Source organism: Lissotriton helveticus, chromosome 4_1 (genome assembly GCF_964261635.1).
Source record: "Lissotriton helveticus chromosome 4_1, aLisHel1.1, whole genome shotgun sequence".
Taxonomy (NCBI): domain Eukaryota; kingdom Metazoa; phylum Chordata; class Amphibia; order Caudata; family Salamandridae; genus Lissotriton; species Lissotriton helveticus.
In genome coordinates, this window is record NC_136063.1 from 1,624,561,218 (window position 1) to 1,624,583,799 (window position 22,582).

Below are 22,582 nucleotides of genomic sequence, written 5' to 3' on the forward strand. Positions count from 1 at the left end.
CTGCTCAGAGAGCTTCAATGGCTTCCAGTGAAGAAAAGTTCCTTCAAGATTTGTTGCCTCACATTTAATGCTATGAATGAAAAGGGTCCCTGTTACTTACAAAAGAAGCTTTTTAAACTGGTCTCGGGCCACAATCTTAGGTCCAACTCATTAGCCCTATTAAAGACCCCTCGTATCCGTCTCACCCGCACTGGAGGCAGAGCCTTTTCATATGTTGCCCCTAAGTACTGGAACTTGCTACCAGATGCCTTACGTAAATGCACCTCCTGTTGGTCTTTAGGAAACAACTAGAGGCCTTTTTGTTTTAACCTCTCTGCTCCACCTGCTTCCCACTTTTTTTTGCCTCTTTGTATCTGCTATGTAAGCACCGAGATGCCCCCGGGTGAGTCGTGTGCTCTAGAAGAGTCCCTTAACATAACATAACATAACATAGTGCTGGATGTCATTAAGGTACAGGTGGACAGAAGAGCTGAAGGCGGATACCACATCTGTCGGTAGCTTCTTGAGAAAGAGTTGTATTTACCACAAAACACAGTCGCATGACACTACTGTCAGTAGTTTCTGCACAAGAGCCAAAGATGTAGCAGCTGCAGCACGTGAACTGCTCTTTTTCGATATAACTATTTATACACACAGTGGACGTTCACTTAACAAACAAGTTCTCATGAGAACTTCATAAAACAGCTCAAGCACATGAAACATGATAAACCAATACAGACAGCCCAATTCACAAATATGTTGATATGGGTAGATATCACTTATTCTTGCATTATTCTTGGAATTCAGGAGTAAGCCAAGAGCACTGCAAGAGTAATCAGACCCAAGGTTGTCATTCATATTTAAAATCGCGTTGACCAGGCGGGCTACCAGAAAACAATGGTGATGCATGCCACTGTTAGTAGACCATAAGCAGTTCTTATGCCCTTCACCTCTGTCCAATAACAGCAATCCATCCAAACAGGGTTCACGTCTTCAGCATACTTCTTCATGGAGCTACTCTCTCGTGTGACGTAAGCTGCCCATTGAGCTATATGGAAGGAACATTGGTGCTGTGACGCAGTTTCCACTGCTTCCGCAGTTGCTGTAATTTACTGGATTTTTTGATAAATTAACTGTTTTGGATTATATTGCTCTCATTTCTGCCCAGTTTGTGGAATTTTTGAATAACCATTAGGAGGAGAAATTCAGTTGGGTAAAAGTACAATATGATGTTATCCACATTTCTGCTGTTTATGTTATTTTATATTATTTCCATCACATGAAACATTCACAAAAATATATCCAATACCGTACTGCTTCATTTTAATAAAAGACATATAGTGGTTGTTCGAATGCTAAAGGATACATTGTGTTGACAGGGTGTCTGTATTTTTTAGGGTGACAAAGAAGCAGAATTGGGTCTTCCATTTTCTCCACTGTGCGACCGCAACTCCACCATGGTGGCTCAGTCCCAAATAGGTAAGTTGTTTCATGGTGTCTGCACCCAGCCGAGGGATGATGGAAGATGTTTACAGGTAGTGCATGACATTAAGATACTCAAGAAAAAGAGCGCTGCAGCCTTTACAGGCTTCGGCCAGGTTTATACCGTTACAACCTCACTTTCAACATGGTAAAAGTTGTTCTTTGAAAAGATGTTTAAACAATAGTGTGGTTGTCAAGTCAGCAAGATGTGAGGACGTTTCATGTTAGAATGTTCAATTAGATGGGCCATTTCAGAACAATCTGCGACCTCAGTGTGCAGGTTGCTTACAGCCTGTTCCTCTGTCTCACTGAGGCACTGAAATATGCAGGATAGGGCCATGGAATTGACCTATCAAGCAGGATTTCCCTTGGATGTAGTCTTGTGCATACAGCAGAGCAAGGGTGATAGCAGCAGGTGACAGCTCACTTGTGCCCTGTTCGCATTTCTGTACAGGGCTCAGGGGCAGCTCTCAGCTGTCTTTGTTCTTCACCCCCAAAACATGAATTAGGGTAAAGCCAGGTCTGGGACAGCAGAGTTGCCCTGGTGTCCTATTACCCTGTGCAAGCATTAAGGACTAGGGCCACACAAGATTTTAAATGTCTGCTTTTAGACCTTGTTTTAAATTGGGGACACCAATGTTAATTACAGAATGTGTCTAATAATCATACTTCTTACTGCCTGGACACATTGATAGTAATTACTGACTAGGGCAATTGAGGTTCTTTACTGCTTGGGACCATTATTGCTTTTTTATATATGGTTGCATTAAGGTTCGCTCCTACTAGGAAACATTTATTTATTTATAAAGTTTTATATAGCGCAAACTTGATCCCGAGGGATATCAGAGCGCTTTACAATTTGAGGGAAAGGAAGCTAACAGTCAGTACATGCTTCAAATGGGAATATAAAACATTGATCACCATTAATTCTTGGGTATGTTGATATAACAGTATGGTGATGACAGATTTATAACCTCAACAAACATTCAAAAAAATTCACTGAAAAGCCTTAGTTATTATTTAGGTATAATGTCTACAAGACATAGGACTTGATGTTTAATATTGACAGCCGAGCAGTTTTTCCGTCACAGAAATGGAGAAAATTACACCATTGCTCTGAGGTAGATGCCACCTGCCTAATTTTGAAATACCTGCCAACCTGGCTGTTACTTCTAAAGCATTGGCAGGAGCCACTATTACAGTGGTTCCTGTCAGCGGTCTTTTACAGTTTGGTACCAGGTTCCATCAACATGACGGAGCCTTGCACCAAACTGTTTCCTTCTTTATTTTCAAAAAGAAAATCCTAAGGTGAGGGGGCAGTTAAAACTGACATCTAATTCCACCTATGTAAATTAGGTTGGAGGAATTAGAGGTCTCTCTCTAATAGCCCTCTCCCCCACAGGGTCATTGGAGGGGTTTATTCACAGCAGAGATGGAGTAATCTCCTCTTTTAAATTTGGCGAGTGAACCTATATCTTGACATTTCTATACTACATTGCAACAGAGTATATTATTATTATTATTATTATTTAATTTGTAAAGATTGTCACTTCCCAGGACTAACACAAATCATCCAGGGCAAACACATAGCAAATAAGAGAGGAGTTATATGCCAACATGCCATCTAGGTTGTAGAAAACAGTCTCCTGTCCAAGACTTAGTCCTCAGGTACACCCATGAGCTTCATCACTGAGTGTGCAACCATCAAGCTCAACGAGAATTTCTTTCTGTTCGCGGACCAACTCTATTACCAGATACAAGGTACTTCAATGGGAAGTACCTTCGCATTCCGCCTAGCCTACCTGTACATGGCTTACTTTGAGAAGGAGCATGTTTTTGGACATACGAACCCCTACAACACCAACATCGTATTGTGATGACGCTACATAGACAACATCATCATCTTGTAGCATGGTAGCATGGTAAATTTGACACCTGCTATGAATTCTCCACCTGGATCAACTCGATCAACCCATACCTCATGTTCAACAAGACAATCTCAGACAGAAAACTTGCTTTTCTGGATCTCCTAATCCCTCTCACTAGTAGTAAGCTGCCTACTACCACCTTCAAGAAGACAACAGACTCCAACAGTCTTCTCCTATATAATAGCCACCATTCAAAAGCCCTCTGAGACAACCTCCCTTACGAACATTTTCTTCGACTTAGATAGAATTGCAGCAATGCCAGTGACTATGATCGGCAAGCCATTGACCTCAGCACTATTCTCAGAACCTGTAACTATTCCCCCCTGACCATGACATAAGCACACAAGAGGGCTAGAAATAACCACTGGGCAGCACTATTAAAACCCAAAACCAGGTCCAATGACAACGTTATCATGTGTCCCTCCACATCCCTCTCCCAAGCTGCCACGTTCAGACGCACCCCCCCCCCCCCCCTCAAAACAAATGATGCCCACAAGATGCTGGGCGGTTCTGAGGTTAGAACTCTAAATCTTGTTGAATTATTTTTGACAGATCTGTGAACTACAAATACTTCAGCAAGATTTGAGTCATACTCATGACCTATGCTCATGGCTGGATTACACTCGCAGCCCTAAAAATATTTGTTTGGAATCATTGAAGCAAAGGGGTTTGTGTTTCTAAGCATTTGTCCTGAGGATGGTCTCATATATTAATTATAAAGAGACCAAAATGTCAATGTCTCTCTGCTGCTTGCTCCCAAAAATATCACGTCATTATTCAGTCAACATACGAGTACCCTTGTCATCCACTGACCGGTTGTCTGACTAACAACTTATTGCAAGAGTGGATCAACACTACTTGTGACTTTTTTCATGTACTATAAATATGGACTATTGAGAGTCAATTAAGCGTTTGATGCTAAAACTTTTTGTAACTTTCTATATGTATGTGTATGTGTGATTTAATCTATTGTCTGTCTGTTTTATATGTTTTATATCTATTTATGAGTAAAAACATGTGTTCTCATATATGACTTGTTGTCAAAGCAGTTTTCTTCTATTTGCTCTCGACTTCTCAAAATTGGCAATTAGTTTTGAGTAAGATAATGAATTGTTATTGTGTTTTCAGTTACCCAAGCTCTCAAGGAGTAACTGGGTTGTACTTGGACTTTTCTTGCCACTAGCTTACCTATTAGTACAAGTACAAATTCCCCTCTCTCCTGCTACATAAGCGGATGGCTGTTCCTTATTCTCATGCCATGATCTGAATGGTTGATGGATGTGAAGGCTTAGCTAAATCAGATCATGAGAACATAGTGTCTGTTCTGATGAAGCTCCACAAAATAGTTTTAGAGGACCAAATACGTTGCCTTTAATTCCATGGAGTTACTGATACCACAGGCATTGGCAATACCAGGTGGGTTGGGTGGATGCAGAAATAATTCCTACGGAGGCATTTCGTGGAACACAGGGGGGGAATCAGTGTACCTCTGGCAATGTCCATATGTGTTCTCTTGGTCTTCCAAGATGGTAATATTGATAGGACTGTTACATCCCATTTCTGGCCCAATCAGGATTACAGGGGACACTTGTAAGGAGGCCTTAAATCTGCTATATTTGGACGTAACCTTGGGTGCAATACTAATATCTCTAAGGTTCACAGAGGGGCAATTAACTTTGAACTTGATCTCCTTCTGGAGGATTCTGTAAATGATTTGTTTCTGATAAATAGTAGGAGCTAGTACAATAGTACATACTGGGATGGTAATTCATTGATAGATTTGACCAACGCAAAGAAAGGCATACTTAGAGGATGCAACAGACGTCTCCCTAGGGATGGTGTGTCTGAGCTAATGTTATGGGGAATTGGCTCTAGAAGTATACTGCAGAGGTAGGAGTTAAAGTCTCTTTTGGGAGTGGCAGCATTGCAGAGGGAGGGCGTCTTTAATACAATCATCTTTCGTAAAGTAAATGTGCCTCCCTTTGGCAAAGGTTACACAGTGGGATCTGGGTTCCCTTCAATATACATCATGTCAGCAACTATGACAAAAATGGTAAAAGTAATTGGGTAGCGGTCAAGTAAATTGGAGGTTGCTGTCTTGTCGCTACTGAATGGTCAAACCCAAGTAGGTCAGCTACACCAAGCATTTAATGAACTAAAGTATTTAAAATAGGATTTGAAAATCCCCCAAAGTAAACATTGAAAGTCAAAGCTGCCACCTGGAGAGAGAATGGTTAAACATATTGAATTGACTCAGGTACACAAACTGCACTTAGGGAAGGGGATTCAACTCCTTTCTTGCAACTCCTTCACCCTGGTTGTTATAATAGGGCAGTGGTGGTCAATCCTTTTTCTACCTCACCACCCCTCAAGTAACAACAATGCCCCTCAGAATGGCAATCAGATGTTTTTACAATCATTCTTTAAAATTGGCAGTTGTAAACATGTTTATTTTTTCAAAAAAGTGCAGTTGTGTTCAGTTATCTCTTTTAAAAATGCAATCAGATAAATGATTTACAAAATGATAATGGTAGCTGAGAGGTCTTAAACTGCAAAGTCTCCTCAATGTGATCCTTTATCAGTGGGGCTGGAGGTAGTGACTTTGAGAGTTACACCTGCTATTTGACATCTACTCTCATCCAGGTGCTTGAGAGCCAAAAGTTGTTACGGTATGCACCCGTTACAACGCAACTTTTATAACGCATGCTTTTACAACACAATTTTTACAACGCATGATCCATTACAACGAATACCGTTACAACGCATTTTTTTACAACGCATATACCTTTACAACGCATACCATTACAACGTAAGTATAGGTAAGTAGGGTTTTTGGGTAAAGCGGTATTTTTAGGGTTCAGGGCTAGGTATGGGTTTTTGGGTAAAGGGGTATTTTTAGGGTTCAGGGCTAGGTTTGAGTTTTTGGGTAAAGGGGTATTTTTAGGGTTCAGGGCTAGGTTTGGGTTTTTGGGTAAAGTGGTATTTTAAGGGTTCAGGGCTAGGTTTGGGTTTTTGGGTAAAGGGGTATTTTTAGGGTTCAGGGCTAGGTATTGGTTTTTGGGTAAAGGGGTATTTTTAGGGTTCAGGGCTAGGTTTGGGTTTTTGGGTAAAGGGGTATTTTTAGGGTTCAGGGCTAGGTATGGGTTTTTGGGTAAAGGGGTATTTTAGGGTTCAGGGCTAGGATTGGGGTTTTGGGTAAAGGGGTACTTTTAGGGTTCAGGGTAAAGGGGTATTTTTAGGGTTCAGGGCTAGGTATGGGTTTTTGGGTAAAGGGGTATTTTTAGGGTTCAGGGCTAGGTATGGGTTTTGGGTAAAGGGGTACTTTTAGGGTTCAGGGCTAGGTATGGGTTTTTGGGTAAAGGGGTATTTTTAGGGTTCAGGGCTAGGATTGGGTTTTTGGGTAAAGGGGTATTTTTAGGGTTCAGGGCTAGGTTTGGGTTTTTGGGTAAAGGGGTATTTTTAGGGTTCAGGGCTAGGTATGGGTTTTTGGGTAAAGGAGTATTTTTAGGGTTCAGGGCTAGGGTTGGGTTTTTGGGTAAAGGGGTATTTTTAGGGTTCAGGGCTAGGTTTGGGTTTTTGGGTAAAGGGGTATTTTTAGGGTTCAGGGCTAGGTATGGGTTTTTGGGCAAAGGGGTATTTTTAGGGTTCAGGGCTAGGTTTGGGTTTTTGGGTAAAGGGGTATTTTTAGGGTTCAGGGCTAGGTATGGGTTTTTGGGTAAATGGGTATTTTTAGGGTTCAGGGCTAGGTATGGGTTTTGGAGGTTGCTGTCTTGTCGCTACTGTCGCTACTGAATGGTCAAACCCAAGTAGGTCAGCTACACCAAGCATTTAATGAACTAAAGTATTTAAAATAGGATTTGAAAATCCCCCAAAGTAAACATTGAAAGTCAAAGCTGCCACCTGGAGAGAGAATGGTTAAACATATTGAATTGACTCAGGTACACAAACTGCACTTAGGGAAGGGGATTCAACTCCTTTCTTGCAACTCCTTCACCCTGGTTGTTATAATAGGGCAGTGGTGGTCAATCCTTTTTCTACCTCACCACCCCTCAAGTAACAACAATGCCCCTCAGAATGGCAATCAGATGTTTTTACAATCATTCTTTAAAATTGGCAGTTGTAAACATGTTTATTTTTTCAAAAAAGTGCAGTTGTGTTCAGTTATCTCTTTTAAAAATGCAATCAGATAAATGATTTACAAAATGATAATGGTAGCTGAGAGGTCTTAAACTGCAAAGTCTCCTCAATGTGATCCTTTATCAGTGGGGCTGGAGGTAGTGACTTTGAGAGTTACACCTGCTATTTGACATCTACTCTCATCCAGGTGCTTGAGAGCCAAAAGTTGTTACGGTATGCACCCGTTACAACGCAACTTTTATAACGCATGCTTTTACAACACAATTTTTACAACGCATGATCCATTACAACGAATACCGTTACAACGCATTTTTTTACAACGCATATACCTTTACAACGCATACCATTACAACGTAAGTATAGGTAAGTAGGGTTTTTGGGTAAAGCGGTATTTTTAGGGTTCAGGGCTAGGTATGGGTTTTTGGGTAAAGGGGTATTTTTAGGGTTCAGGGCTAGGTTTGAGTTTTTGGGTAAAGGGGTATTTTTAGGGTTCAGGGCTAGGTTTGGGTTTTTGGGTAAAGTGGTATTTTAAGGGTTCAGGGCTAGGTTTGGGTTTTTGGGTAAAGGGGTATTTTTAGGGTTCAGGGCTAGGTATTGGTTTTTGGGTAAAGGGGTATTTTTAGGGTTCAGGGCTAGGTTTGGGTTTTTGGGTAAAGGGGTATTTTTAGGGTTCAGGGCTAGGTATGGGTTTTTGGGTAAAGGGGTATTTTAGGGTTCAGGGCTAGGATTGGGGTTTTGGGTAAAGGGGTACTTTTAGGGTTCAGGGTAAAGGGGTATTTTTAGGGTTCAGGGCTAGGTATGGGTTTTTGGGTAAAGGGGTATTTTTAGGGTTCAGGGCTAGGTATGGGTTTTGGGTAAAGGGGTACTTTTAGGGTTCAGGGCTAGGTATGGGTTTTTGGGTAAAGGGGTATTTTTAGGGTTCAGGGCTAGGATTGGGTTTTTGGGTAAAGGGGTATTTTTAGGGTTCAGGGCTAGGTTTGGGTTTTTGGGTAAAGGGGTATTTTTAGGGTTCAGGGCTAGGTATGGGTTTTTGGGTAAAGGAGTATTTTTAGGGTTCAGGGCTAGGGTTGGGTTTTTGGGTAAAGGGGTATTTTTAGGGTTCAGGGCTAGGTTTGGGTTTTTGGGTAAAGGGGTATTTTTAGGGTTCAGGGCTAGGTATGGGTTTTTGGGCAAAGGGGTATTTTTAGGGTTCAGGGCTAGGTTTGGGTTTTTGGGTAAAGGGGTATTTTTAGGGTTCAGGGCTAGGTATGGGTTTTTGGGTAAATGGGTATTTTTAGGGTTCAGGGCTAGGTATGGGTTTTTGGGTATAGGGGTATTTTTAGGGTTCAGGGCTAGGGTTGGGTTTTTGGGTAAAGGGGTATTTTTAGGGTTCAGGGCTAGGTTTGGGTTTTTGGGTAAAGGGGTATTTTTTAAATTAAATTAAAAAAATTAATGAAATTGAAATTAAATAAAATAAAATTATATTAAATGTAATAACTTAAATTTTTAAAAAAAATTATATACTTACCTATACGTTGTAATGGTATGCGTTGTAAAGGTATATGCGTTGTAAAAAAATGCGTTGTAATGGTATTCGTTGTAATGGATCCTGCGTTGTAAAAGTTGCGTTGTAAAAACGTGCGTTGTAATAGTATGCGTTATAACGTCATACATCCGTTGTTACTGGTGGCCCTTTAGAGAATGGCTCACTGCCACTCAAGTTTTTGTCACTGAAAACTCAGTACTCCGTGCTCCTCTTTGCCAACACCTGATGCCTTCCCATGAGATCATTTAAGACCCCCCAGTTTGAAGACAACTGACCTAGTGTAAATTTCAGACCGTTTTGGGGCAATCATATGGTGATGCTTGTAAATTCCTGTCAGATATGTATATGTAAGTAAAGCACATCATATGTCTATTCAACTCCCATGCCTTTTTTGGAGCTCTTAACACTGCTGATGCCGCAGCTAATAGCAACGCCTGTTAATATTGCCACTGTGATGAAGGAGCAAGATAAGTAAAATTTGCTCCAGGTAGGCATGCCTACCTTTAGTATATATTTACCCTGTGACAACGATAATATTGATGGAATGGCAGCATTTTTGTGTGCATCACTCAAATGAATGATGGTTGAGGGTTTCCAGAATATATTCGTAATGTGGTGGGGATCTTCAGAATTATCTAGAATAGATCAAATTGCTCAGTAGAAGAGCCTACCATAATGCAGCAGATGCATCCTTCACAGTAAATACAGAGCTATTGCAAGTGTGTACAGAGAGGGCCGTATCTTGAAACAAGCATTGGAAATTCAATAGGTCTCACTATATATATATATTATAAATGGCAATCTATATTTCCTATGTGTTATGGAGTGTGTGTATGAGGTGTGCAGTGGGTTCGATTGGATTATTTAGTTGTGTAATTGGGTGGTGTGGAGTGAATTTGTGTAGCTGAATTATGTGGCATGGTGTGCTGTGGAACTATGTGGATAGTAATTATGTGGTATTGAATGCAATGGAAATATGTGGAGTGGGATTGGTGTTATGAGTGTTATTAGTGAGAATGGTATTTTGTGTGTTAAAGTGTTATACAGTGGAGTTTAATATGTGGTGTGCTGTTGAATTTTGTGGTATGATGTGGTTATAAATAAAGTCTGCCGCAAGCCACACATTAGCAGCACTTAAGGGGCAGGTCTGGGAGGAGGAATAGCCAATAGGTATCGGCAATGAGAGAACTATTGGTTTTGCCAATGGTAATATCTTTTCGCCAAATTATTGTAGGATCCTATGCAGCATATGCAGAAAACCAATAAAATTGATCCCTAAGAATATTTTTTTAGCACCAACTCGTCCTGCTTATTCTCATCTTCCAGTTTAATCTGTTATTCCTTTTCTGCTACTTTCTCCTAAATTGTCTGAAAATTAAGTAGTTTATATGCCGGAATTAAGAGTTTTACAAATGTTCTGAAATACATTTTAATAAAGAGACTCTTTATTAAAAAGGGAAGGTGCGCTATAATTTCTGCACCTTAAAGATGTATTGGCAGACGGGGCAGCAGTATATAGGTGAATATATAAATAAATCAGACTGCTTGTGCCCGCCTGGCCATCGTTTTCTTGCATTTGATGCCTGTGATCCTTTAATTCAGTTAATATGTAAGGTGTTTTGGCCATGTTATATGTGCAGACAACACTCCCCGCATTTTATCAATAAATGCTCCTTACCCTGCTTGGGTAGTTAAAAAAAACATGCAGTGATTGATAGTTAGGCTCTCGACCCTGCACTGTGCACTGTGTGCAGCGTTTTCTCTCTGTTCCACAGACAACACTTTGATTTTGGCAATAAATTCACTCCCTGCGAACCGCTGTTTGCCCTTACCTGCATGGGCAGCAGAGAGGACAGTGCCAGCGCCAGCACTACCAGACTCAGGCCAGCACTTTCTTCTGTGCACCCTGGGTTCTGCCAAACAAATGGACATAATACAAACAGTGCAAGGATCAGGTTATTTAAATTTAAAAAACTGAAATATGAATATATCGTAAACCAAATGAAGTCACTGAACTGCTCTGGTACCTTATTAGGAGTAGTTCTCATTTTTAGGTATTTTTTTCTGCGCAAGGTATAGAGGCAGCTTTATAGTCAGTTGCTTCTAATTTAGAAACTTTGTGTCAATTAACTAGTTGTAGGACACCCCCGCGCCGCACGGCCACCAGCTGCTGCGTGTGCCCCCTTGCCTTGCCTGCCTCGCTGCCGCCGCGTGACCACGCCCCCTCCTTCGAGCGGCGTGGTCCGTGCTCGACTGTTGGATTTGCTCTGTTTTTGCCTGTGTTTTTGTCCTTCCTTAGTGCCTGTATTTAGATTCTGTATTTGCTCTGTTTTTGCCTGTGTTTTTGTCCTTCCTTAGTGCCTGTATTTAGATTCTGTATTTGCTCTGTTTTTGCCTTTGTTTTTGTCCTTCCTTAGTGCCTGTACTTAGAATCTGTATTTGCGTGTTTCCTTCCTGTTTGCCCTGTTGCCTTGCCGACCATCGCACCCCCTCCCCGCTTCCCGCCATCACCGCTAGCCCCGCCCCTTTTTCTTTGAGTATTTATTAAAGTATGAAATTAAAAAGGTTTTAATTGCATAATCAACAATGAATACAAAAATCAGCAGGACATTCAGTTATACAATTGTTATCAACAAGTTTGAGAGCCTGACCTTAACAAAACTCTAATACAAGTCGTTCCTAGCTTAACTAAACATCCTACCTTGATTTTTGTACATTTCTGGCCATATGGCAGGGTCACTACCGGTGTCAGGTCCTACAAGCTGCGCCTTCTCCCTAGAAGTGCGCATGCGCAGTGTTACCCCGGGAATTGCCCGGTCTACGCCCCAAACTCCATTTACCCACTAAAGGAGGGCCCTTACTCTGCGCCGGTGGCGTCATGAGTCCACGCGCGCGGGGTGGCTACCAGCCTAAGGAAAGCGTGAACTACTCCTACCCGCGCTCCTTTGCATATTACCTTGCCCCTGGAGTACTGGGAGTGGCCCGCAGGCCCCTCCCCCCGGGCGGGAACCTCCATAGGATGATGCCCGCCCCCTCAGACCTCAAATATGTGCTCACCGATAATGACCTTACCGCCACAGGCCAGTATTGTTAACCGACGATCTGGCCTCCCCTCTAACCCCTGCCTAAGGACACATTCCTCCTACCCCAGCCCTCTAGCCAAGCCCAGATATTGTCAGCCCATAGGACATTACCCTCTTCTGTCAGATGAACCCCGTCCTTCAAGTAATACTTTTGACCCCAGATGCACCCATGAGGTATTGACTGTAACACGGGGGTTCGAAACAACCTATCCAACCGTGTGTTGATCCTCTTTACCGAGTGATTCAACGCCCTGACCGACTGACCCCCCCGCCACTGAAGTCGAGGTATTAGTTGTGACCATACTAGTGTGCACCCGGGGCAGGTCCTAGCTATCCAACCCGCTGTTGAGATAATCTCCTCAATCAAGATGCGCCTGCCCAGTGTTGCCAAATCGTTCTCCCCAAGGTGAAGTATCACCACTGACGGTGGGGCCCGCTGGCGTGCTAACAGCCCTATGAAGAATCCCCTAAACTCGTGAAGACACAACCCTCCTCTGCTAAAGAACGTGATATTCAGCCCTAGTTGTGCCGCCCTTTCCTTCTTGTCACCTGACAGGAAGACACATTCCGCTCGCTTCACATATGAATGACCGACAATCCAGACATTGTTCTTTGTTGTTTCCTGTTCGCCGCTCCGTGCCGATGAATCTTGGCGGTGCCCGACGACAGATTCCTCCCCTGCGTAACAGGTCTGAGAAACTGTAAGAGAGCGGAAAGAGACCAAGCGTGAGTGACAGGTAATCATAGCATGTCAATCCGAACATAACGTTTATAGCAGTCTGACGACCACCTCCCAATTGTCTTCACTCTTTCCACTGGGAGGCCCCCCGCCATCGCCTCAGTTGCTGCCCCAATCCTGAAGGAATGAGATCCAAAATCTCTAGGATCAAGACCCGCTTTTGTAACCCCTATTTCAAACACTCTCCTGAATTGATACCTGGTCAAGGGGCTCCCGTCGGCGTGACAGAGCAACGCCCTGCCTGCTGAACCGACCAATAATCCCATGAGTGATTCCACGTGCCTCACCGGGCAGCACGGGTTGGCGGGGGCCCGTTGCAGAACTATGGTGTGACCCCTAGCTTCTTGATCGGTCTTTGATTTCTGGACAATCACCCACATGGTGTCACCCCTTATCGTCACCCCAGCCTTCTGCAAACCACCTAGTATGTCAGACTTAGATCCTGCCACAAGTTCACTAATTCTCAGTGCCCCATAAAATGCCAGGGAGAATGCCGCCCTAAAAAGAAGCACTTCCCACTCCGAGTTACAAACAATCTCCAGCGTGCCCAGTAAGGCTGTTAGCCGGGCCAACCCCATGGGCTTCCTCTTATCCTTCTGGTGTCCCTGAATACGGCGCCATCCCCTTAAAGCCTTGCGTATCATAAAGGTATTGGTGGGATCCCGGAAGCCCCTAGCTTGAGCGAAGAATGACACTGCTGCCCTATGTCTGGTTGCCGCTGCCACTGAGCGCCCCTCTTTGTGCATCCATTCTAAATAGGCTGCAAACCCATCCTCCTTTGCCCAAAGCACTTCCCACTGTGGCCCCAAGAAAGAACAATAAGACAGAAACGCCCCTTCGTACGCCGTCTTGGTCCTGGGGGCTAGGCTAGCGACCACGAGGTCTTGTAATCTGGGGCACCAATCTGCCAAAGTACCGCTGGGAAGTGTGCTGGTGAGGGGTCTGCTGTGGGGAGATGTTCCCTGAAAACCTGCATTTTGAAGCGAGAAAGGGAGTCAGCAGCATTGTTTAAAACACCAGGGACATGTTTGGCTCTAAAATTAGCATTCAGTTTAAGGCACCGCAGAACAATCTCTTTGATCAGACGAAGTATGAAAGGACACCGCGCCCCCTGCTGGTTGATACATTCCACCACTGTCATGTTATCTGACCAAAACACCACTGATTGGTTACATAGGTGTTCGGGCCAAACCATCAGTGCCACCCATATTGGAAAAAGTTCCAGGAAGCCAATGTTGCTGAGCAAACCCCATGTGTTCCATTCTTCTGGCCATTGTTGAGCGACCCACCTATTCCCTAGGATGGCACCAAAGCCCACACTACCGGCCGCATCAGTCCATAGTCCCAACTCCGCTGATGTCGTGAGCGGGTCGGGCCAGACCACCCTACCGTTAAAATCCTCCAGGAATGCCATCCAAATAAGCATATCCTGGCGAATTTCAGACGATAGGCGCGTGCGGTGGTGCTTTTCCCTCAGCCCCTTCATCGCGTGCGCGATGGAGCGAGAGAAGGGGCGAGCCATTGGGATGATTCGTAGTGCGAAATTCAGTTGCCCTACCACCTCCTGTAGTTGCTGCAAAGTGACCTTCTCCTTCCGGAGGCATAACTGTAGCGATGCCCTGAATTTGCACACCTTGTCCCTGGGTAGTCTAAAACATCTCTCAATTGAGTCAATCTCGATGCCCAGAAATTCCAAGCAGGTGGTCGGGCCCACCGTCTTCCCGGGCGCAAGCGGGACCCCAAAAGCCCGCATGAGCACGCAAAATTCCTGCAATGCCAGTGCGCACTCCTGAGAACCCGCTGTACCGAGGAAGAGGAAATCATCTAAGTAATGCATGACCCTTTGATGGCCCGTCACTTGTCTCATGGCCCATTCAAGAAATGAACTAAACATCTCAAAGTAGGCGCAAGAAATAGAACAACCCATAGGCATGCATTTGTCCATGTAGAACCTATCCCTAAAGGTGAAACCTAAAAGATGCTGGTCCGCCGGGTGGACTGGGAGGAGGCGGAAGGCGGACTCTATGTCTGATTTCGCCATCAGCGCCCCGGGTCCAGTGGCCTGCAATAAGGTAACAGCCTGATCAAAAGAGGCGTACTTAACACTACAGATACCTTCGTCAATGGCATCATTCAGTGAGGCCCCCTTTGGCGCTGACAGGTTATGAATCAATCTGAATTGCCCCTTCTCTTTCTTGGGGACAACTCCCAGTGGGGAACACACAAAATTGGGTACTGGCACTGCAGAAAAAGGGCCAGATATCCTGCCTAAGGAAAGCTCCTTGTCAATTTTGGCGGCCACAACAGCCGGATTGTGTGTGACTGATAATTGATTTCTACAGTGCGCACTGCCTGTGTACCCCCCCGCCGGGATCCTAAAACCTTTCGAAAAACCTTCCTGGAGTAGGGTGGCTGCTTTGTGGTCAGGGTATCTGTTCAACAATGGAATCATTGCCACCACATCCACAGGAGTGGGGGGGCGTGCCCTGTCTGACTTATAGTGGCTTTCCCCTACCCCTCTGTCCCGTGTTACCTTGCTTGGACCTACAGGTAGTTTCTGGATGAGAGGGGTGCCCACAGGAGGCACATGCATGCCTAAACTTACATGCGGCCCTTGTGCAGGTACGCCTATTAAAATCCCAGCACACCCCTTTCTTCTCTGGCCCACCTGCCCTAAATTTCCCAGGTACTTCACTCGTTTGGGGGGGCCGAAAGGGCTGCTGCGGTCTAGTGAACACCTTGGCCGCACCGAACTGAGGGGGAGGTGCAGTGTCAGAGAACTGTTTGTGCCAAGCCAAGGAATCTACCGAGTCCCATGGCAACGATCTATTGAATTCCAATGCCTTCCTAAAATTGACATCATAACCCTTCCATGCATCCCCAGAATACTGTTGACTCCACCCCACAATCCTGCTCGAGTAGCAAGCCAATGCAGCCTGCAGATCTGGAGGACGCTCAGCCTTAATTGCAGTGAAAACAGCCCATGCTTGCATCCAATTATTGAGGTTTTCCTCAACCCTGAATCTAGTACACTGTGCCCTCCATTCACTTGGGAGCATCCACTCTTTCAGTGCTTTTGCCTGCTCCATTTCCCTATTATCCAACAATAAAGAATAAATGTACACGTATTTATCAGCCCAAATCATTTCTTTCACAGCTAATGACACATGCTGAGCTAGATTTTCGCTCCTGGAAGGTATCACACCGTCCCCCAAGAGCGGCAATGCCACTTCCTTACCAAGTGCGGGCACCGGGGGCGGCTGCCCTTTTCCTCCGTCCAGCTGGGGAACACTTAGACCTGCAAGGGGAGAAGAAATCGGCAATGCAAAACTGTCGGCGACCGGTGTCGATCTGATTTTTTCTACAAACCTTGCCGCCTCTGCCGCATGGTCTGCAGAATTCGGGAAGGCTCCCCCTTTTTGGAGCCATGGCATCATGGCCGTTAACTGAGATAACAATTCGGGCGGCATTGAATCTACATTACCCCCCGGGACAACAGGTACCACTGGGGTTATGCCCAGTGGTCCTGGCACAGCTGGCAGAGCGGGCGCCGGGTGTGGCCCGCCTGTACCCGGGGTTGTGGGCACCGGTGCGGGAGCAGACCCAGCGTCTACTGGTTGACCTGCCGGCACCGGCACCACAGGGGCAATGGGTGTAGGAACATGCGGGGGTGGGACCACCGCGGGCGGTGCGGCGGGTAATGGATCTACTGGGCCTGGGGGGGGGACCGCCTCCTTGGGTCTTTTGGACCTAGGTTTCCCTTGCGGGGTGACAAATTCCCCTCTTGGCACTGGTGCCACCCTCTTGCGGATCGGTCTCCCGGACGGGCCCGGTGCCTCGCCATCTCTATCCTCCAACCGAGCTTCCCGCTCCTTAATTTGTCCTAGCTGTTGCTTAATGTCGCTCATCTCCCGCATCATGGCCCGCATCATAGCCTCCATGTTGGACCCCCTTTTTCCACCCCTTGGACCTGGCATGACGCTAACCCCAAAAAACACCCGCTGCCTACTTAGTTACCAACAGGTCAGCTGTGTGTACCTTTCAGATGGAGGGTCACCAGGGGGCTTTCAGCACCATGCAACGGCGACCGCAACACTAGCGGCTTGTCCGCTTATGTAAGGGGGTGAGTAAACCTAATGTAGACCCACCCGGCGGCCACCAGGAGCAATGAATGCTAGCCCCCCGTACCCCTCTTACCGACCAGTCCTGCGTATTCACCGGCGATATCGGTCTGCAATCACGAACCACACCAGGCCGCGCGTTTACCGTCCTTACGTCCTTATCTGTGAGTGAATTGCACCAGTAGTGTCGTTAAAGGTCTGAAATAGAGATATGTATTACCACCATGTCATAACAAAGGACGGCAGATTTAGGGAAAAAACCCGGTTTAAAACAATGGGCTTGAACCCCCCCCCTACCACCCTGTTGGGATGTGCACTACTAAATTCGTTTAGATCAGAAACAGAAAATTAACATTCCTTCCGGGACAGAATATTTATGAGACAACAGTGAATTCCTTACTTACTCGCAACTACACATTTCGTTAGCAGTTTCCAATAGCAAAAGTCAATGCAGCATTAAAAGATCTATAAAACATCAATTCACTTTTCTCTTATAATTGTAAAACAATTCTGAAGCCAGAATTATAAAACATCAATTCACTTTTTTATCACAATTGAAAAACAGTTCCAAAAGTCTTAATCACTCTTCTTAACGATTGCACACTTTAAATGGGGCCTCCCATCCAGGAGCTGCCCTGGTCGACCCTGCTTCACTTTCTAAAGAAAGAAAGCGTACCAAAATTGCCCTACGAGCACTCGCGTGAGCAAATAAAAAAGGCGCGCAGCGGGTATGTAACAGAACGGATGCAGCCTTTCCGGCCCCGCTCACTTCCCCTCGATGGATGGTAAACCGGGGACTGGGAACCTGGGAACCGCTTCTACCGCCCAAACCCCGTACTCCTAACACCGCCGGTGCAGCCCCAATTCCCCAGTGTAAACCCTCAAGTCTTACCGGTCTTAACTATCGGGCTGCCCCAGGTCCCGCCAAAAAACTACCTCCTCGCCGCCGGCCCCAGAAATACCGACTTTGTTGCCCAGGTCCCTGATGCGGCGCCGCTCTCTAGCCGCTCCTGTCCCCGAAGTGGTGCTGTGCTTCGGATGAACTCCGCCCGAGCAGGCCTCTTCAGCCGGTGGCCTCCGCTCGCCGCGTCGACGCTCCCTAGCCGCTCACAAAGGGATCCCGAACAAAAACGCCTCCAGGAACCTGAAAAAGAAAGCGAAAAAGATTATAAAAACAAAGAAGCCCCGAACGCGGGGCACAGCGTTCAGTGAGGGAGCGTCCAGGGACAAGGGGGTCTCCTGGGCGCTCCCCACCTCTTATTCCCGAGGGGCCGGGTGGCCCCTCCTATCGCCCGCCCCCCCCGACCCGGAACCAGTCCATTGAATCCGGGTCAGGAGGGGCGCCGGCCAATCGGCGGTGGGCCGCGCCCAAGGGCACGCCCCCACCGTCGAAGGACCCGAGGGAGAGAGGGGGTGAGGCGGTCGCCGCGCCGCCATGCGTGCGGGGGGGCCGAGGGCCCCCCCTTTTCAAACCCGCTTCCCCAGTTTCAGAGTCAGCCGCCCTAGCCGTTAAGCCGTAACCTACATATATAAATGGCCCGTACAATATGAGGACTCAGCCAGTAATACAGTGCTCCTCTTTTGCACAGAATAGTCATGTGAACAATGTGCCTGATAACGACATGGCACATCGTTTTTAAGAAATTAGATAACCACAGCTATATAATTGAGCAGTGAGTGCAGCGTGTAGCCGCAGCTATGTCAATAGAAGCTTTTTTTTTTAAACAGCAACATGAGGTAATGGTGGGGGAGGGAACTGCACGGAGTACAGCGCTTAGCTGCATCTATGTCGAGAAAAGCATTTCTTTTTTTTCTTTAAACAGAGACATGACGTAATGGTGGGAAAGGGCACAGAACGGAGTAGGCCACCGCATTGAGTGTAGTGCATAGCTGCATCTATGTTGAGAAAAGTATTTTCTTTTACAACAGCGACATGAGGCAATGCTGGGGGAGGGCACCACACAGAGCAGGGCACCCCACGGAGTGCAGCATGTAGCTGCATCCAAATTGATAGAAGCATTTGTTTGATTATAAATAAAGTCTGCCGCAAGCCACACATTAGCAGCACTTAAGGGGCAGGTCTGGGAGGAGGAATAGCCAATAGGTATCGGCAATGAGAGAACTATTGGTTTTGCCAATGGTAATATCTTTTCGCCAAATTATTGTAGGATCCTATGCAGCATATGCAGAAAACCAATAAAATTGATCCCTAAGAATATTTTTTTAGCACCAACTCGTCCTGCTTATTCTCATCTTCCAGTTTAATCTGTTATTCCTTTTCTGCTACTTTCTCCTAAATTGTCTGAAAATTAAGTAGTTTATATGCCGGAATTAAGAGTTTTACAAATGTTCTGAAATACATTTTAATAAAGAGACTCTTTATTAAAAAGGGAAGGTGCGCTATAATTTCTGCACCTTAAAGATGTATTGGCAGACGGGGCAGCAGTATATAGGTGAATATATAAATAAATCAGACCGCTTGTGCCCGCCTGGCCATCGTTTTCTTGCACTTGATGCCTGTGATCCTTTAATTCAGTTAATATGTAAGGTGTTTTGGCCATGTTATATGTGCAGACAACACTCCCCGCATTTTATCAATAAATGCTCCTTACCCTGCTTGGGTAGTTAAAAAAAACATGCAGTGATTGATAGTTAGGCTCTCGGCCCTGCACTGTGCACTGTGTGCAGCGTTTTATCTCTGTTCCACAGACAACACTTTGATTTTGGCAATAAATTCACTCCCTGCGAACCGCTGTTTGCCCTTACCTGCATGGGCAGCAGAGAGGACAGTGCCAGCGCCAGCACTACCAGACTCAGGCCAGCACTTTCTTCTGTGCGCCCCCGGGTTCTGCCAAACAAATGGACATAATACAAACAGTGCAAGGATCAGGTTATTTAAATTTAAAAAACTGAAATATGAATATATCGTAAACCAAATGAAGTCACTTAACTGCTCTGGTACCTTATTAGGAGTAGTTCTGTTTCTTTGCATTTTTAGGTATTATTTTCTGCGCAAGGTATAGAGGCAGCTTTATATTCAGTTGCTTCTAATTTAGAAACTTGTGCAATTATTGCCTGTTGGGCTCAGTGACAGCCAGACGTGTATGACCTCACTCTATCCTACATTGCACTTCTGCCAGAAAACTCTGCAGATACCAAAGAAACTCATTTTTATAGCATAATTTTAAGTAACACGTATCTTAAAACGTACCATTTTTCATACTGAACAATCTTTTGGCGGCGGCAGTGCTTCTCTGTTCTCACCCCGCCCCACACGTCCGCAACTAGACAACCACAAACCTTGTTTTGGTCATGAGAAGTTCCGCACACAAGGTAATGTTATGCTACAATGGGAAGAAAGTGGCTGTTGGGTGCGTTGAGACAATTCATATTTTAAAAGGTAAAGTAAAAATTAAAAATAGCCTACATGTAATAAAGGCCTCCCAGTATAAGGATCACTTCACCTTCTCTCTTCTTCTGCCCTCTGTCCGACCGGAAGTGAATTTCTTACGCCGTGACCCGCAGGAAGGGTTGGAATATTTTCACATTGGGACCAGAAATGTACCATAGTCACTCAGAAGTAATCCATAACAGCCTTTTTACTTTTATCACTCCGGAGGTGTTTCCAAATAGTAACACATATACCTTCTGCAAATATAGTTATATAAGTAATTAAAAACTGATCTCACACATGTCTTTGCATTAGTAACCGGAATTAGGTAATTAACTGATTAGGAATGAAGTGATTCGCCCAGAATGCCAGGATGCTTGAGCCTCCCACCAGACTCGAACCCGCTTCCCCAGTTTCAGAGTCTGCCGCCCTAGCCGTTAAGCCGTAACCTACATATATAAATGGCCCGTACAATATGAGGACTCAGCCAGTAATACAGTGCTCCTCTTTTGCACAGAATAGTCATGTGAACAATGTGCCTGATAACGACATGGCACATCGTTTTTAAGAAATTAGATAACCACAGCTATATAATTGAGCAGTTAGTGCAGCGTGTAGCCGCAGCTATGTCAATAGAAGCATTTTTTTTTTAAACAGCAACATGAGGTAATGGTGGGGGAGGGAACTGCACGGAGTACAGCGCTTAGCTGCATCTATGTCGAGAAAAGCATTTCTTTTTTTCTTTAAACAGAGACATGACGTAATGGTGGGAAAGGGCACAGAACGGAGTAGGCCACCGCATTGAGTGTAGTGCATAGCTGCATCTATGTTGAGAAAAGTATTTTCTTTTACAACAGCGACATGAGGCAATGCTGGGGGAGGGCACCACACAGAGTAGGGCACCCCACGGAGTGCAGCATGTAGCTGCATCCAAATTGATAGAAGCATTTGTTTTAAAAACAATGACATGAGGTAATGGTGGGGGAGGGCACCGCGCGGAGAGAGGAGGTAGCAAGCAGCAGGGGCACCAAAGACAGGAGCTGGACTTGTAGCACAGCGAAAGCCAGCATTAGGAAGAGAGTTTGTCCAACCAACAGAGATGCCCTCAAAGCGTAAGGTAACTGTACTTGGCCGGTGCTCTGCAGCGTTCAAGGGAAGTGACATATCCGCTGCAGGAACCAGTCAGGAGGCGGTAAAGAAGATGGACACTGGAATCAGCATATGTAAGTAGCAGGTGGGATAAAAAGTCATTCTATTGATTACAGCAGGTCTTGCAGACAGCGCATGCGCACTGGTGCTTGACCTAAAAAAAATGAGGGACAAAGTCTAATGCCTCCTTTATTATCATCACACTTGCTTTGTGTGTTTTGACCTCCACTTCTGTTCCAAGCAACTATGCTGTACAATATCTCCACAACTTGTATGGGGCCTTATTCGAAAGCAGTAAAACTCAAAGTGTGGCCCGGGGGCCGCGTGCACCCTCCTGACCTTTACATGCGGCCCCCTGGCCAGCAGCAGCACTGGGCTGCTGTTTACTCGACTCAGCACTAACATGAAAAAAAGTTAAATATACTTCTAACACTTACTTAAAGGTTAATTGCAGTTAAGGAAAGGAAGAAATCAGGCCCTTAACTTTAGAAAACCTTCATTTGTAAAGACAACCACTAGATATATATCCCATTGAGGAATCATCTACCTCTCTCGCAACTATTGCGAGTTAAAAGAATAGTATCGGAGGATTCTGAATTACAGACACAGACTGACAACATGATGTCAGTTTTCAAGAACGTGGATACCCGAAGGAGATTCTTGAACAAGCGGTTATGAAACGCACTCTCAAAATCCGTAGAGAATAACTAAAACCGGTAAGAAAACCTGAACAATCAAGAATGGTGGTGGTATCAAGATATTCCACCATGAGTCATTGGTACAAGCACTCTATCAAAACACACTGGCCATTATTGACATGCAAACGGGATTTTAAAGGCATTTTCTCTAATGAACCCATGTTTGCATATACCAGGAGTAGAAATATTCAGGAAATTTTAAAACCAACTGAAATACCACACTCAGTTTTGCAACAAGTAACTGTTCCCTGTCATAACTGTAGCAACTGCCATCATATTATCAAGGGCAATACTATCATGCATCCAATGAGAGGAACACCAATTAAGTTTCACGTGACAGCTACCTGTGA

General features: G+C 45.2%; 1 protein-coding gene across 7 annotated transcripts in view; it reads left to right on the forward strand.

Moving 5' to 3' along the window:
* Positions 1–22,582, forward strand: part of PDE1C (phosphodiesterase 1C) — a 1,852,914-nt gene that overhangs the window by 1,624,691 nt on the left and 205,641 nt on the right. For all 7 annotated transcript variants that reach the window (XM_078688253.1, XM_078688254.1, XM_078688255.1 and 4 more), the window contains one exon: positions 1,377–1,458. In XM_078688253.1, coding sequence (XP_078544379.1) covers positions 1,377–1,458 — 82 coding nt within the window. The remainder of the gene's footprint in view (positions 1–1,376; positions 1,459–22,582) is intronic.